The 15,629-nt window shown below is 37.9% G+C and overlaps 2 protein-coding genes across 2 annotated transcripts; both read left to right on the top strand.

Annotated features, from left to right (window-relative positions):
* Window positions 1-2,116: 2,116 nt before the first annotated feature.
* On the top strand, window positions 2,117-3,058 carry LOC100373958 (somatostatin receptor type 3-like). Its single transcript, XM_085492971.1, has one exon. It carries the CDS (start codon window positions 2,117-2,119, stop codon window positions 3,056-3,058), a length of 942 nt encoding a protein of 313 aa, XP_085349097.1.
* An 11,779-nt stretch (window positions 3,059-14,837) lies between these two features.
* LOC146731638 (uncharacterized) lies at window positions 14,838-15,326 on the top strand. Its single transcript, XM_085492970.1, has one exon. The coding sequence runs from the start codon at window positions 14,838-14,840 to the stop codon at window positions 15,324-15,326; it is 489 nt and encodes a 162-aa protein (XP_085349096.1).
* The last annotated feature ends 303 nt before the right edge of the window (window positions 15,327-15,629 follow it).

Genomic DNA, 15,629 nt, shown 5'->3' with positions numbered 1-15,629 from the left:
TGCGTATGTGTCAGATGGTCATAGCGTTTCGTTGTTTACAAACAAGCGTCTACCCATGAGCCTTTGCGTTTTAGCGTGCTTTGGGCCTTCGCTGGTTCCCGGCGTCCTTTGTGAATGGCCAGTAGGACGCAGGTAACTAGTAATCGCCATATTGTTCCATTTGGGCCTGTTTTCCGGCCGGAAGGAACGCGACTGAGTGACGTAATTTGAAAACATTACAAGTTCCGTTCTGCGTAAACGTGTCTGTAATACTACAATAAAGCCATGCTCATACATACTGCCTGCTTAGATTCATACGTTTGAAATGTTTCTGACATTCCTGTTTCTGTGAAAATTTATAACAAAAGAAACAGTTTTTTATTCGCCCAACTTTCGAAAGTAAAAGGAAACCCCTGCTCTAGAGCCACGAGCGTAAGCGCTGACGTCAGGTAACCAAGGGAAAGTGATGGACCAATCGGAATGCCGGATTCGTTACTAGTTACCGGCCTCTTGTGGCTTGGTACGCCATGACACTTGAGGCGGGAACCAGCCAAGCTTTGGGCCTCAATTCCCGCGCGTGAACAGATGCCCCCCCCCCAACGTATTTAACAATCTATGCGGGCATGTCGAACACCGTCTTTGTCAGAGAACTCTTCAGCGAAACTTGACACAAGGATGAGCGAACATGAGTCCGCTCAAGACAATGAGATAACTGTGTGTGTGATGTGTTGTTACTCTGGCCATATGAAAGAAATATTCAGATTGGGTCTTGATTCGGCGGCAAATCTATGATCACAATAACAACTTTTAAGTTATCGTGACGTAAAATTGAAAATCGACATGTATAAAAAAAAACATATTATTTTCAACAGAAGGCAATTAATGAGGCAACGATCAATAAGTCAATCTAGCGAAGGAAAAACAATTCGCATTTGATTAATAGAAAGTACTTGTATGGTAAATCAATACCTCGTCTTGGGTGAACAGTTTTTGTACTGGTAAACAAATACAGATACATAGCTGGAGCCGGTTAAAAGGCTGCTCATTGAAAACATTTTTTTTGTTCAACTCATTGAGTAAGAGCACTATGTCGCACGATGGAGACGGGACCGGAGAGGAAGTCGGAACAAAATTGGTACACTGAGAATAAAAAAATGCATTTGTTCATTAAAATTGTAGAATGAGTGCTCGTTTCAGTAGTTGATAAAAATAGATGATCAAATTACATGTAAATGCATTGACAATTATTGAACCGTCATCTTTTCTATTTTTAGCCAGTCTTGTCAATATAACACAATGTTCCGAGAATAAAGGACGATTCGCTGCCTATTATTAGTGTTTGATAACAAAGCTTAGACAGCAATGTGCTCAATAATTGATGAGACGAAGTCGAACACATTATTTAAGGGATCATCCCCGTCCGAGTCCTGTTATTGCGTGATGTTGGACTGTGCATTGCCCTTAAAGCGGGGGAGTCGTCACTTGCGCATGTGTCAGATGGTCATAGCGTGTCATTGTTTATAAACAAGCGTCTACCCATGAGCCTTTGCGGTTTCAACGTGTGTTGTTAACGTCGCCTGGGACTCAATCCCCGCGAATGCGCAGGTGACAACCCTCTCGCTTTAATTTTAATTATAATGCCCGGAAATGTCGAAAAATACAATATACGTGAGATGTTTGAGAAGATGATTAGCGAATCAAGAGTCGATTACGCTCATAGACAGAAAGCATGCGACGAAACTTTCAATTGATCCCATGCTTTGCTATAAATTTGAACTGAAGAGCACGTGATGCCGATCAACCATTGTCTGTGCGTTAAATGACAGGGCAATTTTGGCGAAATAAATTAAATAAATCAATGTTCCCAAATGTGAATGTTAGCGTCTACGTCAGTTGGAATAACCGACCTGGAGTTGACTGGATCTCGTTATGTCATGTACTTATATATACGTATAGCCTCGAAGAGTCAAATCACGTGTCATCATTTGCCGGTGGTGGCGATGTTGTGAATTCGAGTTGAATACTTTTTTTGTGTACAGTTAGACATAAACCCATACTCAATGCAATAGGTAAGAAGCGTGAGTGCATTATACGACCTAACTCGCTGACGTGACTATGCAGCAATATTCTACGGATAATGAATCCTATCAACGCTAGTTTCGCTGAAAATGTCACAGGACTGGACCGACAAACACTTCAAAGTTCGCTTCCGCCGTGGATGTTTCACTATCTGATTCCCACTATTTTCTCTATCATCTGTGTTACCGGTCTTGTCGGCAACGGGATTGTGGTTTACATTTTACTTCGTTGCCCGAAGATGACGTCGGTGCCAAATTTATACATGCTAAACCTAGCGTGTGCGGATTTTCTTTTTCTTCTCTGGTTGCCCTTTATAGCTTACTTCAACACGACAAAACGATGGATATTTGGAAGTATTATGTGTAAGATAGTGATGGGAATCGACGGTGTAAATACGTTCACCGGCATTTTTACACTGACTGCTATGGCGATCAACCGATATTCAGCTGTGGTTAATCTAACGTGGTCTAAAAAAGGCCGAAGTTTTCAGAAAACCAGAACAGCTTGTTTTATAATCTGGCTGTTAGCCGCAATTATTTCCATGCCTCTCTGGCTGTATTCACGTACGGAGACCTTCAGAGGTGTGACTGTCTGTAGCGTTATATGTAACGCTAATACAGGGAAGTACGTCACGTTGTACATGTTTGTTGTGGGTTTTGTTTTACCTGTATGTATCATCTTGATCTGCTACTGCGGTATAATCTTTCACTTGATTAACAGGCCCCAACGCCGTCGACGCCAGTTTCACGTTGGCAGGGTCAGTGCGATGGTTATCGCCGCTGTTGTTCTCTTCCTCGTCTGTTGGTTGCCGTTTTGGGTCGTACGGATATTGTTACTTTATAGAAAGCATATCACCAATCCTAGCCTTTGCTTGCAGATCGCTTACTACATCAGCGTTTTCACGAGTGCCACGAACAGCTGTCTTAACCCTATCGTGTACGCATATTTCAAACACGATTTTAAAAACGCCATAAAAGCGCATAAGTGGACGAGTAGGTGAGAAATTCATGAAGTATCACACTACGATAAGCCTTATATAACATGTGAATGGCAATTTAGCTTACTTCTGTATGTCGTATACTGAGCATAAAATTACTCGCAACATTGCCGACTTTTCAGTAGCTTCAGTAACTCTGTATGTCATAACGAGACTCAATGTGATACATTTTACATTTAAGTTTCTCTGTCGTGAACACCCGGATCTGGAAATTGGTATCAAGTAAACCAATTATACATAATACTTTTTTGTTTTATACGATGCATTAAACCCGTTTTTAATGCGCATTAGCGAGACCCCGTCTCGAAGGCCGTAACTTGAGAATTGGTTGACCCCAATTTACCTGATGTACTTTTTTCAAACAAAACGCAGATGGAAATACTAGCTGGTGTCAAAATCGCTGTGAAAATAATAGAGCTATCATCCGTGTGTGCCTGTAATTGTTCTATATGTCGGGTCTAGAACGTTGGGCATGTATCGAATATATGCTCATATCGAATATTTACTAATGTTTGACTATTTTTCTGTTTCCAACAAAAAATCCTTCAAAATGTGATTCAAAACAAGTACGACAGAATACAGTACGTTGCGTTTAGGTGGTTGTGTTCTGTTCTGTTTTTATTTTATGTGGTTTTCTGAGAAGGATTGAGACAACAACATGTGTACGCCATTCAGTGAGAATTTATTGAAACGTATGGTATTACAAATGTAATACAAACAATAAATGTAATAATTCTTTACCATAAATGTAATACAAACAATAAATGTAATAATTCTTTACCACAAATGTAATACAAACCATAAATGTAATAACTTCTTTACCACAAGTGTAATACAAACCATAAATGTAATAATTTCTTTACCACAAATGTAATACCAACCATGAATGTAATAAAGTGTAATACAAACCATAAATGTAATAATTTCTTTACCACAAATGTAATACAAACCATAAATGTAATAATTTCTTTACCACAAATGTAATACAAACCATAAATGTAATAACTTCTTTACCACAAATGTAATACCAACCATAAATGTAATAATTTCTTTACCACAAATGTAATACAAACCATAAATGTAATAATTTCTTTACCACAAATGTAATACAAACCATAAATGTAATAATTTCTTCACCACAAATGTAATACAAACCATGAATGTAATAAAGTGTAATACCAACCATAAATGTAATCATTTCTTTTCCACAAATGTAATACCAACCATGAATGTAATAAAGTGTAATACCAACCATAAATGTAATAGTTTCTTTACCACAAATGTAATACAAACCATAAATGTAATAATTTCTTCACCACAAATGTAATACAAACCATAAATGTAATAATTTTTTCACCACAAATGTAATACCAATCATAAATGTAATAATTTCTTTACCACAAATATAATGCAAACCATAAATGTAATAAAGTGTAATACCAACCATAAATGTAATAATTTCTTTACCACAAATGTAATACAAACCATAAATATAATAATTTCTTTACCACAAATATAATGCAAACCATAAATGTAATAAAGTGTAATACCAACCATAAATGTAATAATTTCTTCACCACAAATGTAATACAAACCATAAATGTAATAATTTCTTCACCACAAATGTAATACCAACCATAAATGTAATAAAGTGTAATACAAACCATAAATGTAATAATGTCTTCACCACAAATGTAATACAAACCATAAATGTAATAATTTCTTTACCACAAATGTAATACCAACCATAAATGTAATAAAGTGTAATACAAACCATAAATGTAATAATTTCTTTACCACAAATGTAATACCAACCATAAATGTAATAAAGTGTAATACAAACCATAAATGTAATAATTTCTTCACCATAAATGTAATAATTTCTTTACCACAAATTTCCTACCAACCATTAATGTGATAACTTCTTAACCATAAATGTAATACCAACCATGAATGTAATAAAGTGTAATAAAAACCATAAATGTAATAATATTTTATTTTTTTGTTTTGATAAATGCAATTGATGCTTTTTTGTTATTATCTGTTCGATCAGTCAAGTTTTTTTACCAAACAACTAGACTATATCTTTAGCATGTTTATTTCAACCATTTGTACAAATAGTTTGCTGTTTGGTACATAATTATCGCTTGTGTTGATTAAAATCTCATTTTTTGTGTTTATTTGCTAATTTGCATACTACTCATGCGTTTTTGTTTTGGAAAGATGGACAATAATGATACTTTTATGGTAATTATCTCCGCCGAAGAGGTTATATCTTGGGGGCGTACGTCTGCTTGTCTTTCATCAAGCAGAAACTCAACAAGTTACACATAGATTCTCGTGACATTTTCAGTAAAGATTGATACCTAAGAACAAATTCAATAAAATAATGAACTATGATTCACCTGGTCTTGAATTTCAAAAATGTATAAAAAGCTAATGTAAATGATCAAACTGTTTTGTCACACAAAACAGGGTGGAAGTATTTAGTGAGGATAACTTTCATCCGTAATTGTGGTTTGCTTTCTCGTACTGCCTTCCATTTGTACATTTATTTGTCTAATAATAGATTCAACCACAAATGTAATAAAATGTAATATCATCCACAAATGTAATAACCCTTCACTACAAATGTAATAAAATGTAATATCATCCACAAATGTAATAACCCTTCACTGCAAATGTAATAACTCTTCACTACAAATGTAATAAAATGTAATATCATCCACAAATGTAATAACCCTTTACTACAAATGTAATAAAATGTAATATCACACACAAATGTAATAACCCTTTACTACAAATGTAATAAAATGTAATATCATCCACAAATGTAATAACCCTTCACTACAAATGTAATAAAATGTAATATCATTCACAAATGTAAAAACCCTTCACTACAAATGTAATAAAATGTAATATCACACACAAATGTAATAACCCTTCTCCACAAATGTAATAAAATGTAATATCATCCACAAATGTAATAACTCTTTTCCACAAATGTAATGAAATGTAATATAGTTCACAACTGTAATAACTTTCAACCACACTTGTAATATAAAACATGTTTATTTTAGTGACGTTTTTTTTCAAAACAAGACTGGATATGCTTCTATTATATATATATATATATATACGAGATAGAACAAATGGGTTGAAAAAAACTTAATGAAAATCAATTCGTATGACACGCAAGATATTATGCTTATATTAGACACCATCATAAATAGATATTTTATTCTTAAGAGTAGACTTTATTGTGTGTTTGTCGATTTTGAAAAAGTGTTCGACCATATTAATCATTATATGACAATCTTTAAAGTGCTTAAAATGGTCTTCATAGTCGCTTTTTTACAGTCTATAATATAAAGTCTCGTGTGCGAAGCCCAAAGGGGGTAACGGAAACGTTTAAATGTCCATGTGAGGTTCAACAAGGTTTTATCTTATCACCTCTTTTGTTTGCTTTTTTTTTATAATCCACCTTGGTGACTTTCTGAGCATCGATTTTCAGGGGTATATGTTGGTTTACTTTAATTGTTTTACTTAAAATTTTCTGACGATTTAATATTGCAGTTGGTTTACAAAGACTGCTGAACGGTTTATCGGAGTATTCAGCTGAATGGAAAGTTAATATTAGTAAAACAAAAATTGTAGTTTTTAGAAATGCTGGCAAAAAAGGCATTATGAAGAGTGGCACTGCAACAGAGTACAACTTCCGGTTGTGCCTCATTTTTGTTATCTAGTTAATACTTTTTCCATTAATGGTCACTGGTCCCAAAACATGATTTGCGAACATGCGAGTAAAACAATAACAAGAAATTATCTAAATACAATGATATTGTACAAATTTATTTAAAGATTTTTGACTTTAAAATTTTACCAATATTTATGTACGGTAGTGAAGTTTTGGGTTTTTACAAAGTAAATGTTGATGAACATATCGCAAGTATTGCAAATTTATTTTAAATTTAGTTTGAGTAACAGACAGAGACTGATATCAAAAGTATATGTATTGCCATAGATACACGTTGAGTAACAGACAGAGACTGATTTCAGAAGTATATGCATTGCCATAGATACACGTTGAGTAACAGAGATTGATATCAGAAGTATATGCATTGCCATAGACACACGTCGTGTAACAGACAGAGACTGATTTCAGAAGTATATGCATTGCCATAGATACACGTTGAGTAACAGAGATTGATATCAGAAGTATATGCATTGCCATAGACACACGTAGTGTAACAGACAGAGACTGATATCAGAAGTATATGTATTGCCATAGATACACGTTGAGTAACAGACAGAGACTGATGTCAGAAGTATATGTATTGCCATAGATACACGTTGAGTAACAGACAGAGACTGATATCAGAAGTATATGCATTGCCATAGACACACGTAGTGTAACAGACAGAGACTGATATCAGAAGTATATGTATTGCCATAGATACACGTTGTGTAACAGACAGAGACTGATATCAGAAGTATATGTATTGCCATAGATACACGTTGAGTAACAGACAGAGACTGATATCAGAAGTATATGCATTGCCATAGACACACGTAGTGTAACAGACAGAGACAGATATCAGAAGTATATGTATTGCCATAGATACACGTAGTGTAACAGACAGAGACTGATATCAGAAGTATATGCATTGCCATAGACACACGTAGTGTAACAGACATAGACTGATATCAGAAGTATATGCATTGCCATAGACACACGTAGTGTAACAGACAGAGACTGATATCAGAAGTATATGCATTGCCATAGACACACGTCGTGTAACAGACAGAGACTGATATCAGATGTATATGTATTGCCATAGATACACGATGAGTACCAGACAGAGATTGATATCAGAGGTATATGTATTGCCATAGATACACGATGAGTAACAGACAGAGATTGATATCAGAGGTATATGTATTGCCATAGATACACGATGAGTAACAGACAGAGATTGATATCAGAGGTATATGTATTGCCATAGATACACGATGAGTAACAGACAGAGATTGATATCAGAGGTATATGTATTGCCATAGATACACGATGAGTAACAGACAGAGATTGATATCAGAGGCATATGTATTGCCATAGATACACGATGAGTAACAGACAGAGGTTGATATCAGAGGTATATGTATTGCCATAGATACACGATGAGTAACAGACAGAGATTGATATCAGAGGTATATGTATTGCCATAGATACACGATGAGTAACAGACAGAGATTGATATCAGAAGTATATGTATTGCCATAGATACACGTTGAGTAACAGACAAAGACTGATATCAGAAGTATATGCATTGCCATAGATACACGATGAGTAACAGACAAAGATTGATATCAGAGGTATATGTATTGCCATAGATACACGATGAGTAACAGACAGAGATTGATATCAGAGGCATATGTATTGCCATAGATACACGTCGTGTAACAGACAGAGACTGATATCAGAGGTATATGTATTGCCATAGATACACGATGAGTAACAGACAGAGATTGATATCAGAAGTATATGTATTGCCATAGATACACGTTGAGTAACAGACAAAGACTGATATCAGAAGTATATGCATTGTCATAGACACACGTCGTGTAACAGACAGAGACTGATATCAGTAGTATATGCATTGCCATAGACACACGTAGTGTAACAGACAGAGACTGATATCAGAAGTATATGCATTGCCATAGACACACGTCGTGTAACAGACAGAGACTGATATCAGATGTATATGTATTGCCATAGATACACGTTGAGTAACAGACAAAGACTGATATCAGAAGTATATGCATTGCCATAGACACACGTTGAGTAACAGAGATTGATATCAGAAGTATATTGTAATGGAAACCTGTGCTTTATTACATTATTAAACTACGATATTTGTTAACCTAGGTAGACCTTTCAGGTCGCCAGGTAGTGGTGGAATATTCCACTCCATATATGTATTAGATGTACGCCTATTACAGATATTAGCCTATCGGGTTGAGTATATAATATCACATGACTATTTTTGATTGACATGTACACACTCTGTAATTCTGTTCGAGCAGCATGGCGTTGATGTGATGTTCATGGAGAATATAACTACTTTGTTTTCATCCACAATCCGTGTGTGAATTGTTTTATTTAGATAACATCGTGAAGTGGTTGAACCGAGGCGGTACCAGGATCCCCCTGAGAAGAAAGTGCGTGCTGTGTCTCCGCTTAAACACCGTGCGACACGGTAGAAAGTGTCGTCATTTATCGCCCCTAAATTACTAGGCCGGGTAACGGTCTTTTTGTAGTGGGGCCCGAATAAATTCCATTACATTTGGTGGCAGCGGTGGGATGACTGTTGAGTTGTCAAGTTTTCCGATTCTCAGCCCAAAGCAGATTTTGTGTTTGGGTATTTAATTTGGCCGCTTGTAAGTACCACGTTACCATTTCAGTACATGTTGGTCGGCCATATTTGTGTTGACTCATCAGCTTGCCAGTGGATACGAACGTTGTAATTTGGCGATTGAACGTCGGTGATTTTTGCACACTCGATGTGGTTTCCGACAGAGAGAAAAACAAATTGTCTTCTTTTTTTTCAATGTTCTGGGTATTTGAACTACAGGGTCTGCTATCACGTTGTTTATTAGCTAGGGAAATTCTATCGAGTCGGTACGGTCACGCGTCACACCTCCTTCTTGTCTAAAAAATACAATACTTCTTTTTCTTCATTCCTTCTTTCATAACCGTGAGGTGATTGGTCCGATCGATGTAGTATGGAGGGTTCTGATATCGAGATTGTATTTAATGTTGACTGGGTTTTCTGCATCGTCACAGAAACAAGTGAGCAGTACCCCTTTGGCGGGAAGCGATAAAGTACAAGAAAGTGATAAAATGAAAAGCTGGAAACAAGCTTTAGCCGATGAACAAGAACGCCTTGAAAAGGAAAATAATGAATTAAGGAAGGCGTGGAAATCTTTCTATTTGTCTGAGTCCGTATTGAAGGTAGCAGACAGAGAAAATCAACCCGTAGAGACAAGGCAGGAAAAGCATAGTGACGTGTTATTTTCACCACAAACCCCGATCATGCATAATGCTGTTTTTAAACGTGAATTTGACAAGTCTGTGAACTTTTCCCCAGAATCGACTTGTAATAAAGTGAAGGAAAATACTAGTGATGTTTCTGTGCATGCGACTAATGTTGGTGTCCCGATGTACCCTGAACAGAAACCGCCTGTTGCTATGGGAACTAAATCCAGTCATCCTATGGTTAACAGTCCCAGTCAAACGGAGCATGTTACGAGTACCTGGGTTGACAATAAATTTAGGCACACTTCATATTGTTATAAGCTGACCCCTGAACGATATTCAGAAAATGTATCATGGGATATATATCGAATTCATTTCAAGATTTACTGTGATATGCACAAACTTGATGAAATGGAACGCAAAGAGTATTTGTTGGCATTGTTGACTGGCCCTGCACTGCAACTGTTGAATTCTCTGGATATTGAAAGTCTGACATATTCCCAACTTTGCCAAAAACTTGCTGATCGGTTTGGTTCCATAGGTAGGAGGGATATCTGTAGGTTGCGACTAAAACAGTGTGTGAGAAAAGATGGTGATTCTTTACAAGGTTTGGTACAAGAAATCAGAGAACTAGTTTCTGTTGGTTATCCCGATACCAAGGGTGACATGTTTGAGCAGTTATGTATCGATGCCTACTTCAATGCAATAGATATTCCAGAAGTTCATAGAAAAGTTAATGAAACTGCACGTAAACCAGGGTGTACGTTTGATGAAGTAGTGCGTGAGAGCATATTGGGGGAGAATTATTTGACACTAACTGGTCCCAGAAAACGACCTGTTGTACGAGTTGTTGGTGATAGAGAGGACTCCTCTGACAAAGTAAATGAGTTGACTGGTGTTGTGAAACAGTTGCTGCAGAGTGTTGATAAAATACAGGGTGAAATTACTACTCTGAAAAATTCAACTTCGACTCGAGATCAAGGTCAGGGGAAAGGTCAAAGATATTCCAAGGGTAAAGTCAAAAACTTGGAGTGTTGGAATTGTCACCAACCTGGACACACACGTTATGAATGTCCTGCATTAGAAGTAAAAGAGCAAAGTTTAAACACCAGCGGACTGGATGTACGGGTCAACCCCCCAGTCCAAATAGGTAATAAGAGTAATGTCAGGTTGGCCCAAGGTGTTAAAAATGAAGCTACAAAGAATGATTTAAAACATGGTGGAACTACTTGGTGTGGTAAAACTAAACTATTCACTGAAGTAACAATTCAGGGTGTCAAAGGTCATATACAAGTTGACACAGGTGCCACAGATACCTTTCTTGCAGAACATTGGTTCCTCAAAATTCCAGAAAAAGATAGACCTCAGTTGAAGGTCATTCACGAGTCAGTTATTCTTGTTGGGGACAGTAAACAGGAAATACTTGGAATGTGCCATTTAGACATTGCTTTAAATGGAAAGCATGTATTGGTACCAGTGTATATAGTAGAGTTGGAACCTTGGGACATTGGTGTCTTGGGTCTTTCTTCTATTGGGCCATTGAATTGTAAAATTGATGCTTTTAATGGAGTGTTGGAGATGGATGGACAAATTATTACATGTTCTGATAAATTTGATAATAATGTTGAATTTAAACCTTATGTCTCGAGGATAAGTGTCACCAAAGACACATATATCCCTGCATTGAGCGAATCTTTGGTGATTGGTAGAAAGGTTAAACCACCAAGGGTTGGTGAGGTTGGGTACTACTTGAAACCATGTTATAAAACTAATGGTGGGAAAGCTACAGATAGAGTCACTGCTTGTATGAAATGTGACACAGAGTGCACTGCACTGTTGGGTCCTACGGTTTCAACTAAATTTTTTGAAAATGGAATTGGTGTGTGTAACGCTATTGTGAATCCCTGGAGTACCAGAATACCTGTCCGTGTGCTCAATGTGAATGAGACTGATCAGTTCTTAAAGGCAGGTACAGTTTTGCGAGTTGGGACAGGAGAAGTTGAACAGTTTGATCTGCCTGAGGGCAATGTTAATAATAGTGGTGATTGTGAAGAGATAAACACTGCTAGTTGTGAACCCTCTGTTAACAATATTTCGGAATCTTATGAGTCAATAGTTCCTAGTCATCTTCTTGAGTTGTTTAATAAGGGTAGCACAGAACTGAACCTTCAGCAGAAACATGAGTTTGCTGAATTGTTGAGAAAATCCGGTGACATATTCAGTTGTGATGATAGAGACCTTGGTAGGACAGATTTAATAAAACATAAAATCATAGTACAGGGAAATCCTGTGAGACAGGTGCCTTATCGTACACCTAGATGGAAGCAAGAGGAGATAGACAGGCAAACAATCGATTTGTTGAAAAGAGGTTTAATAGAGGACTCTGTCAGTCCATGGTCTTCTCCTGTGATGTTGGTAAAAACAAGATGGATCTCAACGACTGTGCGTTGACTACAGAAGATTGAATGCTGTAGCAGTCAGAGACAGTTTTCCCCTCCTACGAATTGATGACATTCTAGAGTCTCTTCATGATTCACAGTGGTTTTCCACGCTGGATTTGCAATCAGGTTATTGGCAAGTAGAGGTGGAACCGAAGTCCAAGCCTTACACTGCATTTTGTACTAAAACAGGATTGTATCAGTGGAATGTTTGTCCTTTTGGTCTTGCTAATGCTCCAAGCACATTCAAACGAATAATGGAACGTTGCTTCAGTGGTCTGTCATGGAAGATACTACTCTTATATCTAGATGACATAATAGTCTTTGCTAGGACCTTTGGTGATGAATTGCTTCGGCTGGAGACGGTTTTTACTTGATTAAGGCAAACAGGGTTGAAGCTCAAGCCTAACAAATGCATTCTGTTTGGTAAGGTTGTAGAATTTCTTGGTCACTGGATTTCAGCAAAGGGGGTTGAAACCGATCCTAGTAATGTAGAGGTTCTGCAAAATTGGCCCACTCCTCAATCTGTATCCGAGGTACGTGCATTCATAGGTTTAGCGTCTTATTATCGGCGTTTTGTTGGAGGCTTTGCAGAGTTGTCTCGCCCATTACATGATCTGACAAAGAAGAATGTTGTTTTTAACTGGAACAAAAGATGCCAGAGTGCATTTGATAGTCTAAAGAAAGATTTGACTACAGCCCCAATTCTAGGTTTTCCTTCTCAACATGGTACTTTTGTCCTGGACACTGATGCCAGCAATACTGGCATAGGTGCTGTCCTCTCTCAAGTCCAGGACAACAAAGAAATTCCAATTGGTTATGCTGGTCGTGTCCTGTCTGCTGCTGAACGTCGGTACTGTGTAACTAGGAGGGAGTTAGCTGTAGTTAACTATGTAAAGTACTACCGTCATTATTTGTCTGGGAGGCATTTCATATTGCGTACAGACCATGCATCTCTAATTTGGTTGATGCGTTTCCGTAATCCTGAAGGACAACTAGCCCGTTGGCTAGAAATGTTACAACAATTTGATTTTAAAATCATTCATAGACCAGGTGTGAAACATTCTAATGCAGATGCCCTCAGTCGCCTGCCATCATATTAGTGCAAACAATATGGACAGATTCACCCCAGTAGCTATATTTCTGAATGTCAGCAAAAGTTAGAGGAAACAAATGTGAGAACTTTTGCGTTAGATCCTAAAGCTCCACAGTATGTACCTGTAGCAGGTACAGAGCATAACAAAGATGTAGAAGTTGGTGATGCTGTTCAATCTCTATCTGTGAGGATGGGGACTGCAGGGAAGCCTTTGGTGGCCAAGAGCATGGATTCCCCTTCTGATAGTAATAAAGACCTTGATATTGGTCAGAAATGCGAGCAGCATGATGTTGGGATACTGGTAGCAAAACCACTATGGACCAACATGGAATTTCGTGTAAAACAACTTCAGGTGGATGGTATGAAAATTTTGATTTCTGCTGTGGAAACCGGTGCAGAGAGACCTGCTTGGAAGGACATTTCATTGTTCTCACATGAGGTTAAGATGTGCTGGGCTGCGTATGATCATCTGCGAGTAAATAATGGAGTTTTGTATCGGCTGTTTGAAACACCTGATGGTCTCAGGGTGAGGTGGCAAATGTTTCTTCCATTTGATTGTCGAGAACGTGTACTGCAAGAATTACATACTGCTAAATCTGGAGGTCACTTAGGAATGGAAAAATCCCTTTCTAGACTGAAAATGAGATATTTCTGGTATGGCATGGCTTCAGATGTGCGGGCATATGTGAGGTCTTGCAATGTTTGTGCTCAACGTCAATCTGCACGAAAGGCACCACTACAAACATACTTGGTAGGAAATCCAATGGAGCGAGTGGCAATTGACATATTGGGGCCTTTTACTGAAAGTTCTGAGGGAAACAAAAAGGTCTTGGTCTTTGCTGACTATTTTACTAAGTGGCTAGAATGTATACCCTTGAAAGATGAGAAAGCAACAACAGTTGCCAAAGCTTTGGTTAGTGTTGTCTTCAGTCGTTTTGGTGTGCCAGGTGAAATTCATTCAGACAGAGGACGAGATTTTATCTCATCTACCTTCCGGGAAGTGTGTTCATTGTTGGAAATTTCCAAAACTTACACCACTCCACGACACCCTCAAAGTGATGGAATGGTAGAAAGGCATATGAAGGTCGTAGTGGGAGTAATTAAGTCTTATCTAGACCCATTGGCCCACCAGCGTGATTGGGATCAGTACTTGCCATATGTGTCCATGGCCTATCGCTCATCCGTACATGCATCTACAGGGGAAACTTTTTGATGTTGGGACGAGAAGTAACATTACCGGTAGATTTAATGTTTGAAGTCAACAACGATGAGTGTGACAGTGGTAAATCTGACTATGTTTTGGATCGAAAGGCCAAAATGCAGAGTGCACATGCATTGACACGAGAACGATTAGGTGCAAGTGCTCGTCATCAAAAGAGACATTATGACCGTTACCTCGATAAGAAAGGGTATCTAGTCGGAGAGTTTGTGTGGCTAAAGGAAGAACGGAGGAGGAAAGGTCTCAGCCCCAAATTACAAATGAACTTTGAAGGTCCATATATGGTTGTCAGTAGAATATCTGATGTGGTTTACCGCATCCAGCATAGTCTCCGCAGCAAGTTTAAAGTAGTTCATTATGAGAAACTGAAAAGATACCAAGGAAAACCAATCACCCCTTGGCTAGACTGTGGAACAGAGAATACAAGATGGTCACCCAGAAGAACTCCAAACTACGAAGGTGACGGACCAGATTTCTGCTGACCAATCATTAAGTCCTGTCATGTTGCCGAATGCACCAGTGGAAGATTGTTCAACAACTTTATTGAAGCCCAATGTGAACACAGACGCTACCTGTGATCACCAACTGGATGTGACTGGTAGCACAGAGCAAGAAGCTGAAACTCCACCTTTAGACCCACCTGGAGGGCCAGAAGAGCCAGCGAACACTGAAACTGAGACCATGACTGTGCCTTGTGAAGATAATAATTGTGAGAAGAACAACCAGAGTGACAGACAGTCTAAGTACCCAAGACGAGATCGGAAACCAACACATTATTATGGGTT

The sequence above is a fragment of the Saccoglossus kowalevskii genome, chromosome 18, assembly GCF_978046115.1.
Source record: "Saccoglossus kowalevskii chromosome 18, keSacKowa6.1, whole genome shotgun sequence".
Taxonomy (NCBI): Eukaryota; Metazoa; Hemichordata; class Enteropneusta; family Harrimaniidae; genus Saccoglossus; species Saccoglossus kowalevskii.
The sequence above is the reverse complement of the archived record's forward strand: the minus strand, read 5'-3'. Positions and strand labels throughout refer to the sequence as shown.

Bases quoted from the DNA above. Each gene is read 5' to 3' on its own strand.
- LOC100373958 (XM_085492971.1), top strand. From the start codon at position 2,117: ATGAATCCTATCAACGCTAGTTTCGCTGAAAATGTCACAGGACTGGAC.
- LOC146731638 (XM_085492970.1), top strand. From the start codon at position 14,838: ATGTTGGGACGAGAAGTAACATTACCGGTAGATTTAATGTTTGAAGTC.